Source organism: Culex quinquefasciatus, chromosome 3 (assembly GCF_015732765.1).
Source record: "Culex quinquefasciatus strain JHB chromosome 3, VPISU_Cqui_1.0_pri_paternal, whole genome shotgun sequence".
In the NCBI taxonomy this organism is placed as follows: domain Eukaryota; kingdom Metazoa; phylum Arthropoda; class Insecta; order Diptera; family Culicidae; genus Culex; species Culex quinquefasciatus.
In genome coordinates this window covers 52,754,537-52,775,034 of record NC_051863.1, presented here as the reverse complement: position 1 = coordinate 52,775,034, position 20,498 = coordinate 52,754,537, and the positions used below count along the sequence as shown (strand labels likewise).

General features: G+C 40.8%; 1 protein-coding gene across 1 annotated transcript; it reads left to right on the top strand.

The window, feature by feature from the left end:
• Positions 1 to 342: 342 nt before the first annotated feature.
• Positions 343 to 17,555, top strand: LOC6050144 (stromal cell-derived factor 2). The gene is made up of 3 exons (XM_001866766.2): positions 343 to 541; positions 764 to 962; positions 17,034 to 17,555. Exons 1-3 carry the CDS (start codon positions 469 to 471, stop codon positions 17,422 to 17,424), a joined length of 663 nt encoding a protein of 220 aa, XP_001866801.2. The 5' UTR covers positions 343 to 468; the 3' UTR covers positions 17,425 to 17,555.
• The last annotated feature ends 2,943 nt before the right edge of the window (positions 17,556 to 20,498 follow it).

The following is a 20,498-nucleotide window of genomic DNA, read 5'->3' as shown; positions in this document are numbered from 1 at the left end:
ATTGATTCCAAGCGATTTTAGAAAATTTGTTCAAAAAAGTGACTTTTTTTAGTAAATTGACTAGGGGGTGCGAGAAAGTATTTTATTATTTTTTCTTGTCTAAGAAAACATTGTTCCTAACATCATAATCTATCATTTAAGAAGTGAGCACCTGAAATTCCTCGACATGACCTCAAAATGGGACAGGCTAATGTCCAATCACCAAGGTCCTACGCTACCTCGCGTTAAAAACTTGCACCCAACATTGCGCACAAGTTATCTAGACAAGATAGGTAAAACTAATTTTCCAACGAGATTTGTCAGATTAGCGGTGTCAAACAGAAAACGTCAAGGGCGACATTACATGCCACTGGGCAGGCAGTCAAGAGTTGGCGAGAGTCCGAACAGACAGCGCTACAAGGAGAACGCGTTCTTCGAATTAATCTTTATTTATTTGCAAGAAATTCTTGCCCTAGATTTAGCCTAAAAATGACGCACTTTTTCGAAATAGTTTATCTAGTCGTAGCAGTTAGTTTAATTCACACTTTTGACTCCATCGAGGGTAAGTTTGGGGAATTCTGTTTTGTTTTCACAGTTTCGTCCAGTGATGTGTTGGTGAGCTGTGATTGGTCGAAATTTTGCGTTATGCTTTATGATGTGGGACAAGGGCAAGGTAGAAAGCCATGGGACAAGGGGGCCGGTTTCTGGGACAATCTTCCGCCCCAAAAGTTCTAAAGGACACGTCAACTGATTCTAATCTGAGTTTGTTTTATTTCCGCATCAGCTGCCCGCAACAATAAATTTGTGACGTGTGGTTCCGTGCTCAAACTGCTCAACGTGGACTACCGGGTGAGGCTGCACTCGCACGATGTCAAGTACGGAACCGGCTCCGGGCAGCAGTCGGTGACGGCCACCGAGGTGCAGGAGGACGTCAACAGCCACTGGTCGGTGATGGCAGCGACCGGGAAGTTTTGCGAGCGAGGGTAAGTTTGGGTTATGTGAGGGGTTTTGAAAGGGTTGTAGGATAGGATTCTAACGGTGGTCGAAGTTAATGGGGTATTGTCAAAAAAATATGTATTTCCAATTATGTGTTCCCAAGCTATAACGAAAAAAAAAAGTTGTGCAATGGCTACTGATGCTCATCTGAAAAGTTGAGCTTATTTAGTAAAGATTCAGACTTAAGGAACTCTGTAATACAGTTGGCAGGTGGGAGGTTGCTAATTCCGTCTGGAGTCCGGTAATGATTTTTCTGTTCATAAATCCATATACCATGAATCGTCGTTTACTTTCGAGTGTCGCCTTTATGTTTAAAGGCTCATTACCGACAGCGCAAAGAAATATCCCAATATTGATCACATGCTAGAATCACTATCAACATGCAGAAACTCTTACGGCTGCTGCTACCTCCGAACTTAAACCTTAGGCAGCCACCCTGAGTTTTTCTCCCGTAACCATTTGCTTGCTTAGAGTGTATCATTGACCATAAACTGTCCCAAAAACTGTCTAACGCCAATTGAAACTTACTTGGGGACACCGTGGAGATTTCCCAAAAAAAAAAAGTTAAAAAGCTGCAATTGCTGCAAAATGTTCATCTTTTTTTTAAATACAGGTATTCAAAAATGATTGTGTCAGTGTTAAAAAAAGCGTCAGATAGGATTTCTTTGCAAACTTGTTTTAATGCTTTCTTTCGCAACCCATTCCCCCTCGTTTAACATCAATCCCTTCCCTACGAACCCCGAGTAAGCCGCGGGTAATTGGCTCCCCTCCCACTAACATTTACAAAAAAGATCCTCTGTAATTACTCTTAGCTTTAAGTAAAACGGTCCTAACCAGGTCCCAGCACCGAAAAGGACCTAATAAAAATAATTTTATGAAAAAAAAATCCCATTCCCCCTTAAGGAAGGTACAATTGAAAAGTGACTAGTGCATTTAAAAATCGTCAATTTTTACACAACTAATTTAAGCATGCGTTAGTGTGAATTAGAGGGTGACAAGCGGTAAACCTCGAGGAAAAATTTCCAAGAAATCAGCAATTTTTGAGCTTCTCGATTCCCGCGAAATTTGGTAGAGACTCATGCGAATTTTGAAACTGATATATAGTGTTGTAAATTTTGTAAGCAAACTAATTTTGAATTGCCATTGAATAAGTTAATTTCAATACACTGAAACAATAAATAGCAATTTTTAAGTTAAACCAATGCCATAATGCATATTGAATTTACGAATTCAAAAATTAAACTTAAAATCGAACTTGCCAATTTATTTGAAACTATACAAACACAAAGTTAGGGAGCCAAAAGATTACATAAAAAAATAGCTTCTACAGGCCAGAAATGGAAAGTTAAAGTAAGTCAACTTCTCTTCAAATTAATTTCAAATTTTAAAGGTAATAAGTCGTTTAGTGTTTCGCATCGGCACCAATATTAAATAATTATTTCATTGAAGCTCGGGCATCTTTTGTAGGGATTAAGTCTGCCAGTTTCCAATATTCATTTTAGTTTTCCTTGTAGTTGTTAATGTTCTGCCACTTAATAATTATACACCCAAACGGTGGTCGCATGATTGTGATGCATGGCGGATGAAAGTATATCAGAATCTGCATGAAAACTATCCTCATGCATTTTTTGCGATATAGGGGTATGACATTTTTGCCCGTTACCGACAATTATCGACATTACCGACGGCTTTTTGGTTGTATTTCACCAAGCTTCCCATGCGCCAGTGCCAACGCACACCGCGGGTTTGGTTTTCTAGCTTCGGTACGTGCCTGAACCCATTTTTGTATTGGAGCAATTCCAGCCCAAAACAGGAATTGTTTAGGTACTTTTTTCTCGACCCTCTTCGATTTCAATGAAACTTTGTAGACATGTTATCCTAGGCATATATAAGCCATTTTTGTGTACATGGAGCTAGTAACACTCGATAATGACATTTGAGAAGGGCGTACGTGTTTTCAATATTTTTGTATTTCGTAATTTAAATATTGCTGTATCTCGGAGCCGTTGCATCGTATCAAAAAGTGGTCAAACACAAACTTGTAGGAAATTTGACGGGCTTTCCGAAAAAAATACACTGAAAGAAAAAAACACTCATTTTTTATGATATTTTTTGATTTTTAAGTTTAAAAGTTAAATTTGAAGGTGCGCCCACGATTTTTTTTCGCTCAAAATTTTTGTGAGAATAGCCTAAGATGTTACAAAAAGACTCACGAAAAATGCAGGATGGAGCAACTGACCCAAAAAAATACAAAAATCATTTACTGAAACTGTTTTTTTGAAAAGTGCTCTAAACGTCAAAATTTTCCAAAGCCGAATACGGAAATCGATTCTCCAGACAATTTTACATAAAAGTCTCCATATTGACCATTGTCCTAAGTCCAATCCTTGTGAAGTTACAGTGGTTTTAAAAATAAAAATGTTGAAAAAATTGGTTTTTTGATGGTTTTTGGCAATTTCTATATGACGGACTTAATTTTTCAGTTTCTAAAATATTTTTACCGAAAAGCTCGTCCAATTTCCCATGAGTTTGTCTTTGACGACATTTCAATTGGATGTATGGGCTTACAGATATAATTAATTTATTATCCAGGTTACTTTACTACACTGAAAAAATATTATGTTTTCAATTATGAACAATGTAATTAGCTAATAACTGAAAATAGAATATTTTTTTCAGTTTGGTAGAAACCAGGATAGTAAATTTGCTAACGTAAATATAAAAACGATATAAATCAAAAAGCTGTCAAAGGCAATCTTATGGGAAATTGGACGAGCTTTCCGGTAAAAATATTTACGAGACTGAAAAACCAAGTCTGTCATATAGAAATTGCCAAAAACCATCAAAAAACCAATTTTTTCAACATTTTTATTTTTAAAACCACTGTAACTTCACAAGGATTGGACTTAGGACAATGGTCAATATGGAGACTTTTATGTAAAATTGTCTGGAGAATCGATTTCCGTATTCGGCTTTGGAAAATTTTGACGTTTAGAGCACTTTAAAAAAAAAACAGTTTCAGTAAATGATTTTTGTATTTTTTTGGGTCAGTTGCTCCATCCTGCATTTTTCGTGAGTCTTTTTGTAACATCTTAGGCTATTCTCACAAAAATTTTGAGCGAAAGAAAATCGTGGGCTCACCTTCAAATTTAACTTTTAAACTTAAAAATCAAAAAATATCATAAAAAATGAGTGTTTTTTTCTTTCAGTGTATTTTTTTTCGGAAAGCCCGTCAAATTTCCTACAAGTTTGTGTTTGACCACTTTTTGATACGATGCAACGGCTTCGAGATAGAGCAATATTTAAATTACGAAATACAAAAATATTGAAAACACTTACGCCTTTCTCAAATGTCATTATCGAGTGTTACTGGCTCCATGTACACAAAAATGGGTTATATATGCCTAGAATAACATGTCTACAAAGTTTCATTGAAATCGGAGAGGGTCGGGTACAACCGATTCCCTATTTGACATGGAATTGCTCATTGGTATCTTGGTACATCGTACCAGCGCACCATGACACTCTCGGTTCGCCGCGTCGGTTTTGTGTCTGGCACTCACCCATGGCATGAACCCAGCGTGCCGTGGTACGTGTCGTGGTATTGAACCCGTTTTGTACCGCAAGCGCGTACCACGGCACGTACCTCGGCTCGTAACGAGTGAAGCACCTTGGCTCATATACCGGGTTCATGCCATGGGTGAGTGCCAGACACAAAACCGACGCGGCGAACCGAGAGTGTCGTGGTGCGCTGGTACGATGAACCAAAATACCCTCGGTTCGTGTGAGTCGGGTACGGGTGTAAACCGAACAAAGCAGGCGCAAAGCAAACCCGAGGTACAGTTGAACCGCGTGTACCGCACGGTGCAGGGAAGCTTGTATTTCACAAAAAAAAACCCTTAACAGAACGAGGATTGAACCACCAACTTCTTGGTTATTGCTCCGACACGATACCACCGCGCCATGGACGCTTGATGAAAAGTGAGTGAAAGAGCACCAACATATGCTTCTCTTTGGAGAGTTGCTCGGGGACGGGCCAGCATTATATGTGTTGGTGAGAACTGCAGATCGCTGAAATGTTTACACGCGGGCAAAAATGATCTAGGGGCTTGCTGCAAAAAATGTTATAAAATGTTACATTTTCTGCAGCAAATCCACTGCTGCAGATTTTGAGATATATTTTTCCTTTGGGTGTACAATACTCATAGAAGAAGAAGAAGATGCTTTGCCACGTTGTTTAGCATGAATATTAAATTTTAAACTACTACAAAAAAACTTTTACAACAAGTATTATAAAGAATACCAAAAAGTACCGAAAATGTCGAAATGGCTACTAATATTTTTGATATTTTATTCAACAACTAGAGTATTTCAACCATTAGTGGACTATCTAGTAGAGTCGACGAGCATTTTTCACAATTATTCAATATTTTAAGTACTATTTCAAAACCCTTTGTACAGCACAATGAAATCTGAAGTCTTTTGAACAATGACTCTTTGTTTCATCAATTATTTGCTTTTGAGCAGAAAAAAGCCATTTGAAAAATAAGTGTTTTTTGCCAGTTATGGACCCCCTTTTCCTATAGTGGACCTGGGTCCATAATCCAATTGTGGACCTGGGTCCACTTTAGGTAAACTGTTTATGTCAAATTTAGCCGATATTTGATGTTTTGTTCCATGGTGTGGGTCTAATAATAGATATCTATATATATAAAAAATTTCGACGGTTTTGTTCGAACGCGAATCAGTTCAATACGGAGCGTCGGATCGAGGTGCTTTTTGTTGCGTTGGGTTCGTATAAGTCCAAGGAAGGTTCTTAAGCCAAAAAGTGACAACTTTGGCCACTCTGGGACCGATTCCGGAAAATCTGCAGATTGTCTGGGAAAAGTTGCGTAAAATCAAATTATGATCACAGCAGGCTGAATAAGCAAACAAGCTAAAAACGTCAAGAAAGCAAAAAGGGCAGGACGAAGTTTGCCGGGAAAAGCTTGTAATGTATAAATGTTGGCATTTGCTAACTTTTCACTAAAAACAAATAAATATTTTTAACAGATATGGCTTAACACGACATAAAACCCTAACAGACTTTTAAACACATTTATTTCCGAAAAAGATCGAAGAAAATGTGTCAAAAACCACTGTAAACATATAAACGATTAGAAATTGTAATTTTGATGCAAATTTTTCCGTATTTGTTACTTAAATAGTTGACCAAAACAAAACAATAGATTTGTTTACAGTTGCTGATAAAACCACGCATGTTTATTTAAAAAAAATGTTTTGTTATTGATTTATTATTATAAAATATCATTTCAAACTTCAATTATGATGCATCAGTTAAGTACAATCAACTAAGGTTTTGATCAATTATAAATTCTTACAGTTTCAGCAACTTTGGTACTTTTAAGAACTATATTGATTGAAATATATACATTAAGGTTGATTACAACAAGCATTTATTGTATGTTTAAGAAAAACTTTTGCTTAAATATATAGTTTTCTTCATTTTTGTAAGTTAAAATAACAGGGGTCCATTTTTTGGAAAAGTTAGGATTTTCGTTGTCCTATATTGGACTCCCTTGGTTTTGCTCGAAATTAAGCAGTTCTTTTTTTAACCCTTTTAGGCCTGAATTTAAAAAAAAAAAAATTAATGATGGGAAAATGATCATGAGGACCATACGAAAATTAGAGGCTATTTTAGAAATTTTTGATTTTTGGGTCATTTATGACCCAGCAGGCCTGAAAGGGTTAAGAAATTTTTGGAGGTCCTGATCAATAATAGAGTAGCAACTACGAGTAGACACCAATAAATATAAAATACAAGCTCTTCCCGGCAAACTTCGTTCTGCCTTTTTTTTCGTTTGTTGACGTTTTTAACTTTTTCGCTCCTTCAGCCTCCTGTGATCAAAATTTGATTTTACGTAACTTTTCCCATACAAACTGCAGATTTTCCGGAATCGGTTCCAGAGTGGCCAAAGTTGTAACTTTTTGGCGTAAGAACCTTCCTTGAGCTTATACGAACCCAATGCAACAAAGAGCACCTTGATCCGACGCGCCGTATTGAACTGATTCGCGTTCGAACAAAACCATCGAAATTTTTTATGTACAGCAATTCCCCACGAAAACAGCATGAAAAAAAACAAAAGAGCTCGGATCGGGCTCAAAAATTTTCTAGGGGTTCCCTGGCCGAAATAATTAGACCCGTATTTTTTTGTTTGGCCATTAGGGTGACCTACGCCGTGTTAGGGTGGTCTGAAAAATGGGCATTTTCGTCAATTTTCGCAAAAAACACTTTTTTCAAAAAATCATAACTCCTCGCAATTTCAACCGATTTCAATTACGCAAAAGAAAGGTGATAAGTTGGCCTTTCAAAGAAAAATAGTAACAAGTTTCAAAAATCTAGCCTAACATATGAAAAGGTCGAATGAAACTTTAAAATGCCGTTTTGACGGTGTCTGGACCAAAGAGCCTATGTCTGGAAATATTTTTATCGGATTCCCCGGATATTTTTACATAACATACTAAAAAATGGGAGGAGTTCATTAACAGGATTCTGAGATATGATTTTTTGAAAATAAAATCCGTGTTTTTCGACGCACCGCGCGCAAAAACCGGAGAATAACGAAATCGGCAAAAAATCAACTTTTTTCACTAAATCTGCGATAACTTTAAAATTTCAGCGATGACCTATACATGTCTGGGTACCAAAAGTTGCGTCTTTTAATTACGAACATCTATAGGTCATCGCTGAAATTTTAAAGTTATCGCAATTTTATTTCGTTATTCTCCGGTTTTTGCGCGCGGCGCGACGAAAAACACGGATTTTATTTTCAAAAAATCATATCTCGGAATCCTGTTAATGAACTCCTCCCATTTTTTAGTGTGTTATGTAAAAATGTCCGGGGAATCCGATAAAAATATTTCCAGACATAGGCTCTTTGGTCCAGACACCGTCAAAACGAAATTTTAAAGTTTCATTCGACCTTTTCATATGTTAGGCTAGATTTTTGAAACTTGTTTTAATTTTTCTTTGAAAGGCCAACTTATCACCTTTCATTTGCGTATAAGACAATTGAAATCGGTTAAAATGGCGAGGACACAGCAAAAAATCCGATGCTAAAATCGCATGCACATCACCTTCGTCAAAATAAACACTTAATATTACACACTGCATGTACAATTTTTGCAAACACAAAAAAAAGTTGTAGCCGATGGGATTCAAACCGAGCACCATCAGTAAGGACTGGCGCCTTAGCCCACTCGGCCATCAGACCGATGAAAGGCTGGAAGGATAAACGCATATATGAGCTTGACATTTCGGTCAAGTAGGTTTCCCATACTGATGGGCTACATATTTCAGGGTGTAATATTACACAGAATTGCATAAAATAATGCAATATTTATTTTACACCCAGGCCTTTTACACGCAGCTGGATTACTACTTTTTTAGCTGTGGAGTTATGATTTTTCGAAAAAAGTGGTTTTTGCAAAAATCGACGAAAATGGCCATTTTTCAGACCACCCTAACACGGCGTAGGTCACCCTAATGGTCAAACAAAAAAAGGTGCAGGTGGTTATGTTCTACATGACCAATATGACAAAGAACTTTGTACAAAACTCCTAAAAAATATTCTATTTTATTTTATATTTTTAAAACATTGCCTATGTATTTAATCCTAAATAATTAATTCCTATAAAAATTTTTCAATCTTTGGCACCTCTGTGGAAATAAATTGCCAAAACAAGTATGGTTCGGAAAATGTCCAATCAAAATGGTAATTTTCATTACCAGTTTCAAAAACCATGAATTTTGGTACCCATATTGCCCCAAGTCGTATGGTTCGATTAATGTCCCCCCGGTAGAACCTTCCCGAGGGCACTGGCCACTCCGGGTGTGGCCAATCCAGTCAAAATGGCCATTTTCATTACCAGTTTCAATAACCATGAATTTTGATACCCATATTGCCCCAAGTCGTATGGTTCGATTAATGTCCCCCCAGTAGAACCTTCCCGAGGGCACTGGCCACTCCGGGTGTGGCCAATCCAGTCAAAATGGCCATTTTCATTACCAGTTTCAAAAACCATGAATTTTGATACCCATATTGCCCCAAGTCGTATGGTTCGATTAATGTCCCCCCGGTAGAACCTTCCCGAGGGCACTGGCCACTCCGGGTGTGGCCAATCCAGTCAAAATGGTCATTTTCATTACCAGTTTTAAAAACCATGAATTTTGATACCCATATTGCCCCAAGTCGTATGGTTCGATTAATGTCCCCCCAGTAGAACCTTCCCGAGGGCACTGGCCACTCCGGGTGTGGCCAATCCAGTCAAAATGCCCATTTTCATTACCAGTTTCAAAAACCATGAATTTTGATACCCAAATTGCCCCAAGTCGTATGGTTCGATTAATGTCCCCCCGGTAGAACCTTCCCGAGGGCACTGGCCACTCCGGGTGTGGCCAATCCAGTCAAAATGGCCATTTTCATTACCAGTTTCAAAAACCATGAATTTTGATACCCAAATTGCCCCAAGTCGTATGGTTCGATTAATGTCCCCCCGGTAGAACCTTCCCGAGGGCACTGGCCACTCCGGGTGTGGCCAATCCAGTCAAAATGGCCATTTTCATTACCAGTTTCAAAAACCATGAATTTTGATACCCATATTGCCCCAAGTCGTATGGTTCGATTAATGTCCCCCCAGTAGAACCTTCCCGAGGGCACTGGCCACTCCGGGTGTGGCCAATCCAGTCAAAATGGCCATTTTCATTACCAGTTTCAAAAACCATGAATTTTGATACCCATATTGCCCCAAGTCGTATGGCTCGATTAATGTCCCCCCGGTAGAACCTTCCCGAGGGCACTGGCCACTCCGGGTGTGGCCAATCCAGTCAAAATGGCCATTTTCATTACCAGTTTCAAAAACCATGAATTTTGATACCCATATTGCCCCAAGTCGTATGGTTCGATTAATGTCCCCCCAGTAGAACCTTCCCGAGGGCACTGGCCACTCCGGGTGTGGCCAATCCAGTCAAAATGGCCATTTTCATTACCAGTTTCAAAAACCATGAATTTTGATACCCATATTGCCCCAAGTCGTATGGTTCAATTAATGTCCCCCGGTAGAACCTTCCCGAGGGCACTGGCCACTCCGGGTGTGGCCAATCCAGTCAAAATGGCCATTTTCATTACCAGTTTCAAAAACCATGAATTTTGATACCCAAATTGCCCCAAGTCGTATGGTTCGATTAATGTCCCCCCAGTAGAACCTTCCCGAGGGCACTGGCCACTCCGGGTGTGGCCAATCCAGTCAAAATGGCCATTTTCATTACCAGTTTCAAAAACCATGAATTTTGATACCCATATTGCCCCAAGTCGTATGGCTCGATTAATGTCCCCCCGGTAGAACCTTCCCGAGGGCACTGGCCACTCCGGGTGTGGCCAATCCAGTCAAAATGGCCATTTTCATTACCAGTTTCAAAAACCATGAATTTTGATACCCATATTGCCCCAAGTCGTATGGTTCGATTAATGTCCCCCCAGTAGAACCTTCCCGAGGGCACTGGCCACTCCGGGTGTGGCCAATCCAGTCAAAATGGCCATTTTCATTACCAGTTTCAAAAACCATGAATTTTGATACCCATATTGCCCCAAGTCGTATGGTTCGATTAATGTCCCCCGGTAGAACCTTCCCGAGGGCACTGGCCACTCCGGGTGTGGCCAATCCAGTCAAAATGGCCATTTTCATTACCAGTTTCAAAAACCATGAATTTTGATACCCATATTGCCCCAAGTCGTATGGTTCGATTAATGTCCCCCCAGTAGAACCTTCCCGAGGGCACTGGCCACTCCGGGTGTGGCCAATCCAGTCAAAATGGCCATTTTCATTACCAGTTTCAAAAACCATGAATTTTGATACCCATATTGCCCCAAGTCGTATGGTTCGATTAATGTCCCCCGGTAGAACCTTCCCGAGGGCACTGGCCACTCGGGTGTGGCCAATCCAGTCAAAATGGCCATTTTCATTACCAGTTTCAAAAACCATGAATTTTGATACCCATATTGCCCCAAGTCGTATGGTTCGATTAATGTCCCCCAGTAGAACCTTCCCGAGGGCACTGGCCACTCCGGGTGTGGCCAATCCAGTCAAAATGGCCATTTTCATTACCAGTTTCAAAAACCATGAATTTTGATACCCATATTGCCCCAAGTCGTATGGTTCGATTAATGTCCCCCGGTAGAACCTTCCCGAGGGCACTGGCCACTCCGGGTGTGGCCAATCCAGTCAAAATGGCCATTTTCATTACCAGTTTCAAAAACCATGAATTTTGATACCCATATTGCCCCAAGTCGTATGGTTCGATTAATGTCCCCCCAGTAGAACCTTCCCGAGGGCACTGGCCACTCCGGGTGTGGCCAATCCAGTCAAAATGGCCATTTTCATTACCAGTTTCAAAAACCATGAATTTTGATACCCATATTGCCCCAAGTCGTATGGTTCGATTAATGTCCCCCGGTAGAACCTTCCCGAGGGCACTGGCCACTCCGGGTGTGGCCAATCCAGTCAAAATGGCCATTTTCATTACCAGTTTCAATAACCATGAATTTTGATACCAATATTGCCCCAAGTCGTATGGTTCGATTAATGTCCCCCGGTAGAACCTTCCCGAGGGCACTGGCCACTCCGGGTGTGGCCAATATCCTATAAATGTGGTCCCAAGCCCATTGCCCCAAATCATTCTGGTCCGGTGACCGTCCTTACAATCTTCATAAGAACAGAATTCCTCCCAATTTAGTGCACAACCTGTGTCTTTCAATGTGTGTATGTGTGTGTGAGCAATAAAATTAACTACCACCGTCGATCCGTCTCTGACGGATTTTCGGTCAAAACTAACTGTTCAGAGGCTATCTGTTAGCTTATATAGTCCGCATGAAATGTGGCAACATTGTGCAAATTTTGCCTCGTCTCCTGCTTTCTTGGAACTGTCACGCGAGAATGTTGCACCACTGTTGCCACATTTCATGCGGACTATATAAGCTAACAGATAGCCTCTGAACAGTTAGTTTTGACCGAGAGAGATCGACAGTGTTTATTGCTCACACACACATACTTGAAAGACAATTGTGCACCAAAGAATTCTGTTCTGAACATTGTTAGAAAGGTCACTCGGAAACCAGAATGATTCAAGGCAATGGGGTTGGGACCAAACTGGTAGGATATTGGCCACACCCGGAGTGGCAACCTGAGGAAGGTTCTACCAGGGATCGAACCGGCAATAATGGTATTAAAATTCATGGTTTTGATACTGGTAATGAAAATGGCCATTGCACCCAGTAACCGAAGTTGGCATACGATATCCAAATTCATGGTTGAAACTGGTAATGAAAATGGGCATTTTGACTGGATTGCCACACCGGAAAAAGTTCTACCGGGGACATTAATCGAACCATACGACGGGCAATATGGTATCAAAATTCATGGTTTGAAACTGGTAAATGGCCTGGTTGCACCCAGTAAGAAAGTTGAAACGAAATATGGGTATCAAAATTCATGGTTTTTGAAATGGATTGAATGGCCACACCCGGATGTCTCCGGGAAGGTCTACTGGGATAATCGAACCATGACGAGGCAATATGGTATCAAAATTCATGGTTTTGAAACTGGTGAAAATGGCCATTGGATTAACCACACCCGGAAACAGTGCCCTCGGAAAGGTACCGGGGATAATCGAGGAACGTATGGTATCAAAATTCATGGTTTTTGAACTGAATGGCCATTTTGACTGGATTAACCACGCAGATGTGCCAACCAAGGGACATTAATCGAACCAGAACAATGGGTATCAAATTCATGGTTTGGCCACTACGGGTGTGGCCAATCCGAGTGTGGCCAATCCGGTCAAAATTGTCATTTTCATTACCAGTTTCAAAAACCATGAATTTGGATTCCCATATTGCCCCAAGTCGTATGGTTCTATTAATGTCCCCCGGCAGAACCTTCCCGAGGGCACTGGCCACTCCGGGTGTGGCCAATCCAGTCAAAATGCCCATTTTCATTACCAGTTTCAAAAACCATGAATTTTGATACCTATATTGCCCCAAGTCGTATGGTTCGATTAATGTCCCCCGGTAGAACCTTCCCGAGGGCACTGGCCACTCCGGGTGTGGCCAATCCAGTCAAAATGGCCATTTTCATTACCAGTTTCAAAAACCATGAATTTTGATACCCATATTGCCCCAAGTCGTATGGTTCGATTAATGTCCCCCGGTAGAACCTTCCCTCAGGGCACTGGCCACTCCGGGTGTGGCCAATCCAGTCAAAATGGCCATTTTCATTACCAGTATCAAAATCCATGAATTTTGGTACCCATATTGCCCAAATTTGTATGGTTCCGTAAGTGTTCTCCCGGTAGAACCTTCCCTCAGGGCAATGGCCACTCCGGGTGTGGCCAATCCAGTCAAAATGGCCATTTTCATCACCAGTATCAAAAACCATGAATTTTGATACGTATATTGCCCCAAGTCGTATGGTTCCGTAAATGTCCTCCCGGTAGAACCTTCCCTCAGGGCAATGGCCACTCCGGGTGTGGCCAATCCTGCCAAAATGGCCATTTTCATTACCAGTATCAAAAACCATGAATTTTGATACCCATATTGCCCAAATTTGTATGGTTCCGTAAATGTCCTCCCGGTAGAACCTTCCCTCAGGGCAATGGCCACTCCGGGTGTGGCCAATCCTGCCAAAATGGCCATTTTTATTACCAGTATCAAAAACCATGAATTTTGATACCCATATTGCCCAAATTTGTATGGTTCCGTAAGTGTCCTCCCGGTAGAATTTTCCCTCAGGGCAATGGCCACTCCGGGTGTGGCCAATCCTGCCAAAATGGCCATTTTCATCACCAGTATCAAAAACCATGAATTTTGATACGCATATTGCCCAAATTTGTATGGTTCCGTAAATGTCCTCCCGGTAGAACCTTCCCTCAGGTCACTGGCCACTCCGGGTGTGGCCAATCCTGTCAAAATGGCCATTTTCATCACCAGTATCAAAAACCATGAATTTTGATACCCATATTGCCCAAATTTGTATGGTTCCATAAATGTCCTCCCGGTAGAACCTTCCCTCAGGGCAATGGCCACTCCGGGTGTGGCCAATCCTGCCAAAATGGCCATTTTCATTACCAGTATCAAAAACCATGAATTTTGATACCCATATTGCCCAAATTTGTATGGTTCCGTAAATGTCCTCCCGGTAGAACCTTCCCTTAGGGCAATGGCCACTCCGGGTGTGGCCAATCCTGCCAAAATGGTCATTTTAATTACCAGTATCAAAAACCATGAATTTTGATACCCATATTGCCCAAATTTGTATGGTTCCGTAAATGTCCTCCCGGTAGAACCTTCCCTTAGGGCAATGGCCACTCAGGGTGTGGCCAATCCTGCCAAAATGGTCATTTTAATTACCAGTATCAAAAACCATGAATTTTGATACCCATATTGCCCAAATTTGTATGGTTCCGTAAGTGTCCTCCCGGTAGAACCTTCCCTCAGGGCAATGGCCACTCCGGGTGAGGCCAATCCTGCCAAAATGGCCATTTTCATTACCAGTATCAAAAACCATGAATTTTGATACCCATATTGCCCAAATTTGTATGGTTCCGTAAATGTCCTCCCGGTAGAACCTTCCCTTAGGGCAATGGCCACTCCGGGTGTGGCCAATCCTGCCAAAATGGCCATTTTCATTACCAGTATCAAAAACCATGAATTTTGATACCCATATTGCCCAAATTTGTATGGTTCCGTAAGTGTCCTCCCGGTAGAACCTTCCCTTAGGGCAATTGCCACTCCGGGTGTGGCCAATCCTGCCAAAATGGTCATTTTAATTACCAGTATCAAAAACCATGAATTTTGATACCCATATTGCCCAAATTTGTATGGTTCCGTAAGTGTCCTCCCGGTAGAACCTTCCCTCAGGGCAATGGCCACTCCGGGTGTGGCCAATCCTGCCAAAATGGTCATTTTAATTACCAGTATCAAAAACCATGAATTTTGATACCCATATTGCCCAAATTTGTATGGTTCCGTAAGTGTCCTCCCGGTAGAACCTTCCCTCAGGGCAATGGCCACTCCGGGTGTGGCCAATCCTGCCAAAATGGCCATTTTCATCACCAGTATCAAAAACCATGAATTTTGATACGCATATTGCCCAAATTTGTATGGTTCCGTAAATGTCCTCCCGGTAGATCCTTCCCACAGGGCACTGGCCACTCCGGGTGTGGCCGATATCCTACCAAATTAGTAAATCTTTCCCAGTTCCTGAGGGGAACACCCTTGAAGAGTATCGGGGCCGGCATTTACAAAGCGGATTCAGTGGCAATTTCATTCTCAACTTAATGTTAACATGTTAAGGTTAATGTTAACATTCCATAGGTCGCCTTCCTAAGGTGTCGTGATAAGGTCCAGTTTGTGACGATACACTACCTTCCCTTTACTAAGCAATCGAATCCAGAAGGGAAAAGATCACCAGTTGTGTTGGTCCGAGCCGGGATTTGAACCCCGATCTACCGCTTACTAGGCGGGAGCGTTACCACTAGGCTACGTGGCTCGGTCAATCCTACCAAATTGTTCCCAATAATTTCGGTATTCCGGTGACCGTTCTGGCTACCGTCAATAACTTCTTGGACCTCCTCTCAAGTTCGTGCACCACCTGCGTGTGTGTGTGTGAGCAATAAAATTCCCAACGTAAGGTCCGTCTTTGATGAAAGTCTGATGGACACTAAATCCTCCAGAGGCTAACTTTTAGCTTAAATAGTTTTCACGGCATCTACGCAACAGAAACAGAATGTCACGCCGAGGGCTTGCGACGGTAACGCTACATTTTCGAAAAATTTTGCATTGACACCGCAGATAGAGCTTTAAGACAAAGTCCTTTGTCAAAATACGGGTCTAATTATTTCGGCCAGGGAACTCCCAGAAAAATTTTGAGCCCGATCCGAGCATTTTTGTGTTTTTCCATGCTGTTTTCGTGGGGAATTGCTGTATATATAGATTTAAATTAAGCAGCTCTTATTTTTTTTTGTGAAATTTCTTAAACTTACATTATTTAGACTTACTGAAGTGAAATAATCAATGATAAATTGATTGGATGGTTAATTCAGTCATAAAATGTAAATACTGTTGTGTTGTGCAAATGCTAGTAGCCATTGCTGATTTCAGATGTCGAACTCAAAACACTTAGTTTGGCGGAAAAGACACGTCAATGTCAGTCAACATTGTTTTAAATGGTGCTGAATATGCCAAATTTAAGATTTGTAGGAATGGATGGATGGATAACGTACCCTATTACTAAATTTACCTGAGTTCACTTTATTGTAATACCGTCATCAGGGTGACATTGGGTCTGGGAGTGAGATTGGGTCATACAAATTTCCTAATTTTCGCAATCGAATCCAGAAAGGAAACGATCACGAGCTGTGTTGGCCCGAGCCGGGATTTTAACCCAGATTTACCGCTTGCAAGGCGGAAGCGTTACCACTAGGCTGCGTGTTTCGGATTAGGTAGAAGACAATATCGCTAAAAAAAGCAACAAGAATAGCAAGATTTTATACTTCAGCTCACAGAGACTACAATTATCATGCCCGAAATCTCATCTCTCAAATTTCTTTGCTAAGGCAGTTTAACGGGAAGCAATGCCAGATCGCATTCTTTCATTGTGGTTTTCTGGGAAAACAAAATAATCTTCGGCGAAGATGCGTGAACGTGGAAAAGAATAGGAGTGATAGAAAAGGAGAGCTCTTGCTGTCAATCACGAGATAAAAGAAGAGGACTCGCAAGCTATTATGACGGTCGCATTACCCTGTGATATTTTGGAACCATCACATGAATTTTTTTCTATGACTCATTTATAACATTGGCTGTTAGGTATTGGTAGTAATAAAAAATAGTAGCACTAAGTTTTTGGAATTGATTTGTAAGCTTCGACATTTGTTTGAGAGAGATGTTAAAACGTCTTGAATTTCCAAATCTAATTCAATTTTCAACATCCTTTCCCCTTCACAGCCAACCGATCAAGTGTGGCGACACCATCCGGCTGCACCACCTGTCGACGAACAAGAACCTACACTCGCACCACTTCCAGAGTCCACTGTCCGGCAACCAGGAGATCTCCGCCTACGGGGACGACAAGGGCATCGGTGATTCCGGCGACCACTGGCTGGTGGTGTGCTCGGGCGATTCCTGGCTGCGGGACACTCCGGTCAAGCTGCGCCACGTGGACACCGACGCGTACCTGTCGATCTCGGGCCGCACCTTTGGCCGTCCCATCAACGGCCAGTTCGAGGTGGTTGGCATCAGCAATCCCTACTCGGGAACCGACTGGACCGCGGCCGAGGGACTGTTTATCCACCCGGCGGAGGGCGAGAGTGGCGAGCCGCGTCACACGGAGCTGTAGAGACTGAGCCGAACTTGTAGAACAAATTTCAGCGATTTGAAACCAAAAGGAGTGGGGGCGAGAGTGATGGCGGGAACACAATTTGAATAACATTGTAGAGCTACTTGGAGAAGAATTGATTCCCTGTGAAACGGTTTCAGCGCAGTTATTCCAAGAATATCACGTCCAATTTGTGCTTGAATAGCTTGATTGCGCTATCATGGAGCTCGCTCCAAACGAAGAAACCCTACAGCAATTAAAGATCAATTGACATATCATAGTTGGTGCGGTCCCTGGCTACGTGCAAAAACCGTACCGTCCGAGGAACATTCCATCAGTCTGCTATTACAGAACGTCAAACAGTGCTCACCTTAATTGATTTGTTGTGTAGCGTTTCGATTGAGTGAAAGTTTGCTCTCTCCGTGAGCTCTTATCAACTGGGAACTCACCCTTTTGTAGAGAACAATTCTCTGATAATTTCTCCACGTGAGAGAGTACTTTAAAAGCTGAGACTTTGCTGTTGTTGTTGTTTGTGACAGCTTAGTTGGCATTATTGTTTCACACTGTCTGTGCAGCCAATACCGTGTAGTCCGGCGAGTAACTGCTCTTTTGAGCTCAACAACAAAATCATGGTTGATGCACTCACCTCACACACATGGGAACGCGCGCTCACACTGGATTTGCCTCCCTAATCGAGTGCTTATTGCTTACAGTCGCGCGTCGTACACCAACGGTACTTACTGATTCGTTGTTTTTGTTGTTGTTGTTGTTGTTGCTACTGAAAAGGATAATATCGATCGGAATGGGGAAGGGAACGGTTTAGGAACAACAACGGAAGCATGGCTATAGGACACGTGTTGGGAGAGAGTTATGTGATTAAATGGAAAAATCAATTCCGGGACGCAGCACTTAACGTTTGATGGTTGTCGAATATATGAATACGAGCTGCAATAACTTTTTAATGATGCTCCTCCCATCCGGCGGCATCACATGGGTGCCACTTGTTTGCGAAAGCGATTAAAGGCTGGCGAAAATTTACTCGATTTAGTGTGCGAATGATCCTCTGTTTGAACAACTTCTGTGGCAAGTGTTAAACAATGTTCCAAACAGATTTATATGAATCATCGAAAACAAATTGTTACATTTTTTACTTTTATGATCAGGATGATCAGGATTGCACAAATTTGTGATAGATTTGAGCAAATACTGGAAAATATGGAAGTTTAATTTTCCGAACTGATAATCGCAAAATTCAATAAATAATGTGTAAAACAAGCAGAAATTACATTATTCGCATGAATTCTTGGATGTCATGCATTTTTTTTATTTTTACTATGATTTATTTACTCAGCCTGATGGCAAAACTGTCAAATCGTATGTATGGGACGTTTTAATTATTTTTCAAAGTTTATGTCGCTCTTCCCCCCTTTCCCCTTGAGCAATTCTCTACGAAATCGGCCGATTTGGAACATTTTTATTTTTTGTATTTTTTTATTTGGCTCAAACTTTGTGAGGGCCTTCCGTATGGCCAAAGGAGCTATTTTGCGTCATTGGTTCACCCATACAAGTCTCCATACAATTTTGACTGATGTCCATACAAAAATGGTACGTAAATATTTAAACAGATGCAACTTTTGAGTGAATTTTCTGATCAATTCGGTGTCTTGGGCAAAGTTGTAGGTATTGTTGAGGACTATTGAGAAAAGAATTGGTACAAGGAAAAAAAATTGCCGATTTTTTAAATTAACTTTTTTTTTTCTCAAAAACTCAATTTCCCAAAATACGTATTTTTTTTTTATTTTCGAGGTTTTTTTATATGTTTTAGGGGACCAAACCCCGCAACTTTTGAGCCATGGAGAAGTATGGTCACAAAATCTGCCGCCGAGTTATGATTTTTTGAAATAAAAGTGATTTAAAAAAAAAAAATCATACAAAAACAAATTTTGACCTAATTTTTTTATGTAAAATTGAATTTGCAATTGAAAAGTATCCAACAGATTTTTTGAAAAAGGGCTTCGTTTTGAAGATATAGCCACTGAAAGTTTGATTTTAGCGAAATATTTGCAGTTTTTCGATTTTTCAAAATAGGGACCATGAGTGACCATTTCTGAAAATATTTTTTTTTTAAAGTTCAGAAAATTTGCTATGAAATTGTCTAAAAGACATTGAAGATTGAACCTCTGGTTGCTGAGATACAGCCGCTCGAAGAAAAAGAAACAGGAAAATTGAAGTTTTCTAAGTCTTACTCAAACAACCTTCCATTTTCTAATGTCGTTATCTCAGCAACTAATGATACGATTTTCATTGTTAAAACATGAAACATTCGTGAAATTTTCCGATGTTTTCGAAAACAACATTTTGAAAATTTTTGAATCAAGATTTACATTTTAAAAGGGCCAAACATTGAATATGAGGCCCTTTTAAATTGTTTGTGTTGATTCAATTTAAAAAAAATGTTTTTGAAAAGATCGGAAAATTTCACGCATGCTTAATGTTTGAACATTGAAAATCGGACCATTAGTTGCTGAGATATCGACATTAGAAAATGGTGGGTTGCTAGGGTTTAGAAAACTTAAATTTTCCAGAGGTCCAATCTGGAAAGTTTCTTAGACAATTTTATAGCAATTTTTTTTATTTTTCAAAAAAATAATATTTTCAGAAATGGTCACTATTTTAAAAATCGAAAAACAGCAAATATTTTGCTAAAATCAAACTGTTCAAAACGGAGCCCTTTATCATAAAATCTGTCATTGTTATCCGAGCATTCGTTGAGGAAGGTTGTCTGATTCAACATGACTCATCGCGTCCCGGCGCAAAACGCCGGCAATATCGCCCTACCTGCGGCTCAAGCAGGCAAAAAAATGGGAATTTCCAAAAGGAAGGTTGAGGCCTCAACTGATGGCCAAAAACCGGGGATTTCCAAGAGGAAGGTGCTTTTGGAAGTGACATCGAACAGCAAAAAGACGAAAAAGAGCGACGGTACTGTACCGATGGATGAGGAGGAGGAGAACTCTTCGTCGCACGAGGAGCAGCTATTGAAGAACAACAAGTTTGCTGGACTGCCTGACGAGGACCAGGTAGCGGAAGCAAAGGAG

Bases quoted from the DNA above. Each gene is read 5' to 3' on its own strand.
- LOC6050144 (XM_001866766.2), top strand. From the start codon at position 469: ATGACGCACTTTTTCGAAATAGTTTATCTAGTCGTAGCAGTTAGTTTA. The intron at 542-763 runs GTAAGTTTGGGG...TTTCCGCATCAG, and splicing joins CACTTTTGACTCCATCGAGG to CTGCCCGCAACAATAAATTT. The intron at 963-17,033 runs GTAAGTTTGGGT...TCCCCTTCACAG, and splicing joins GGGAAGTTTTGCGAGCGAGG to CCAACCGATCAAGTGTGGCG.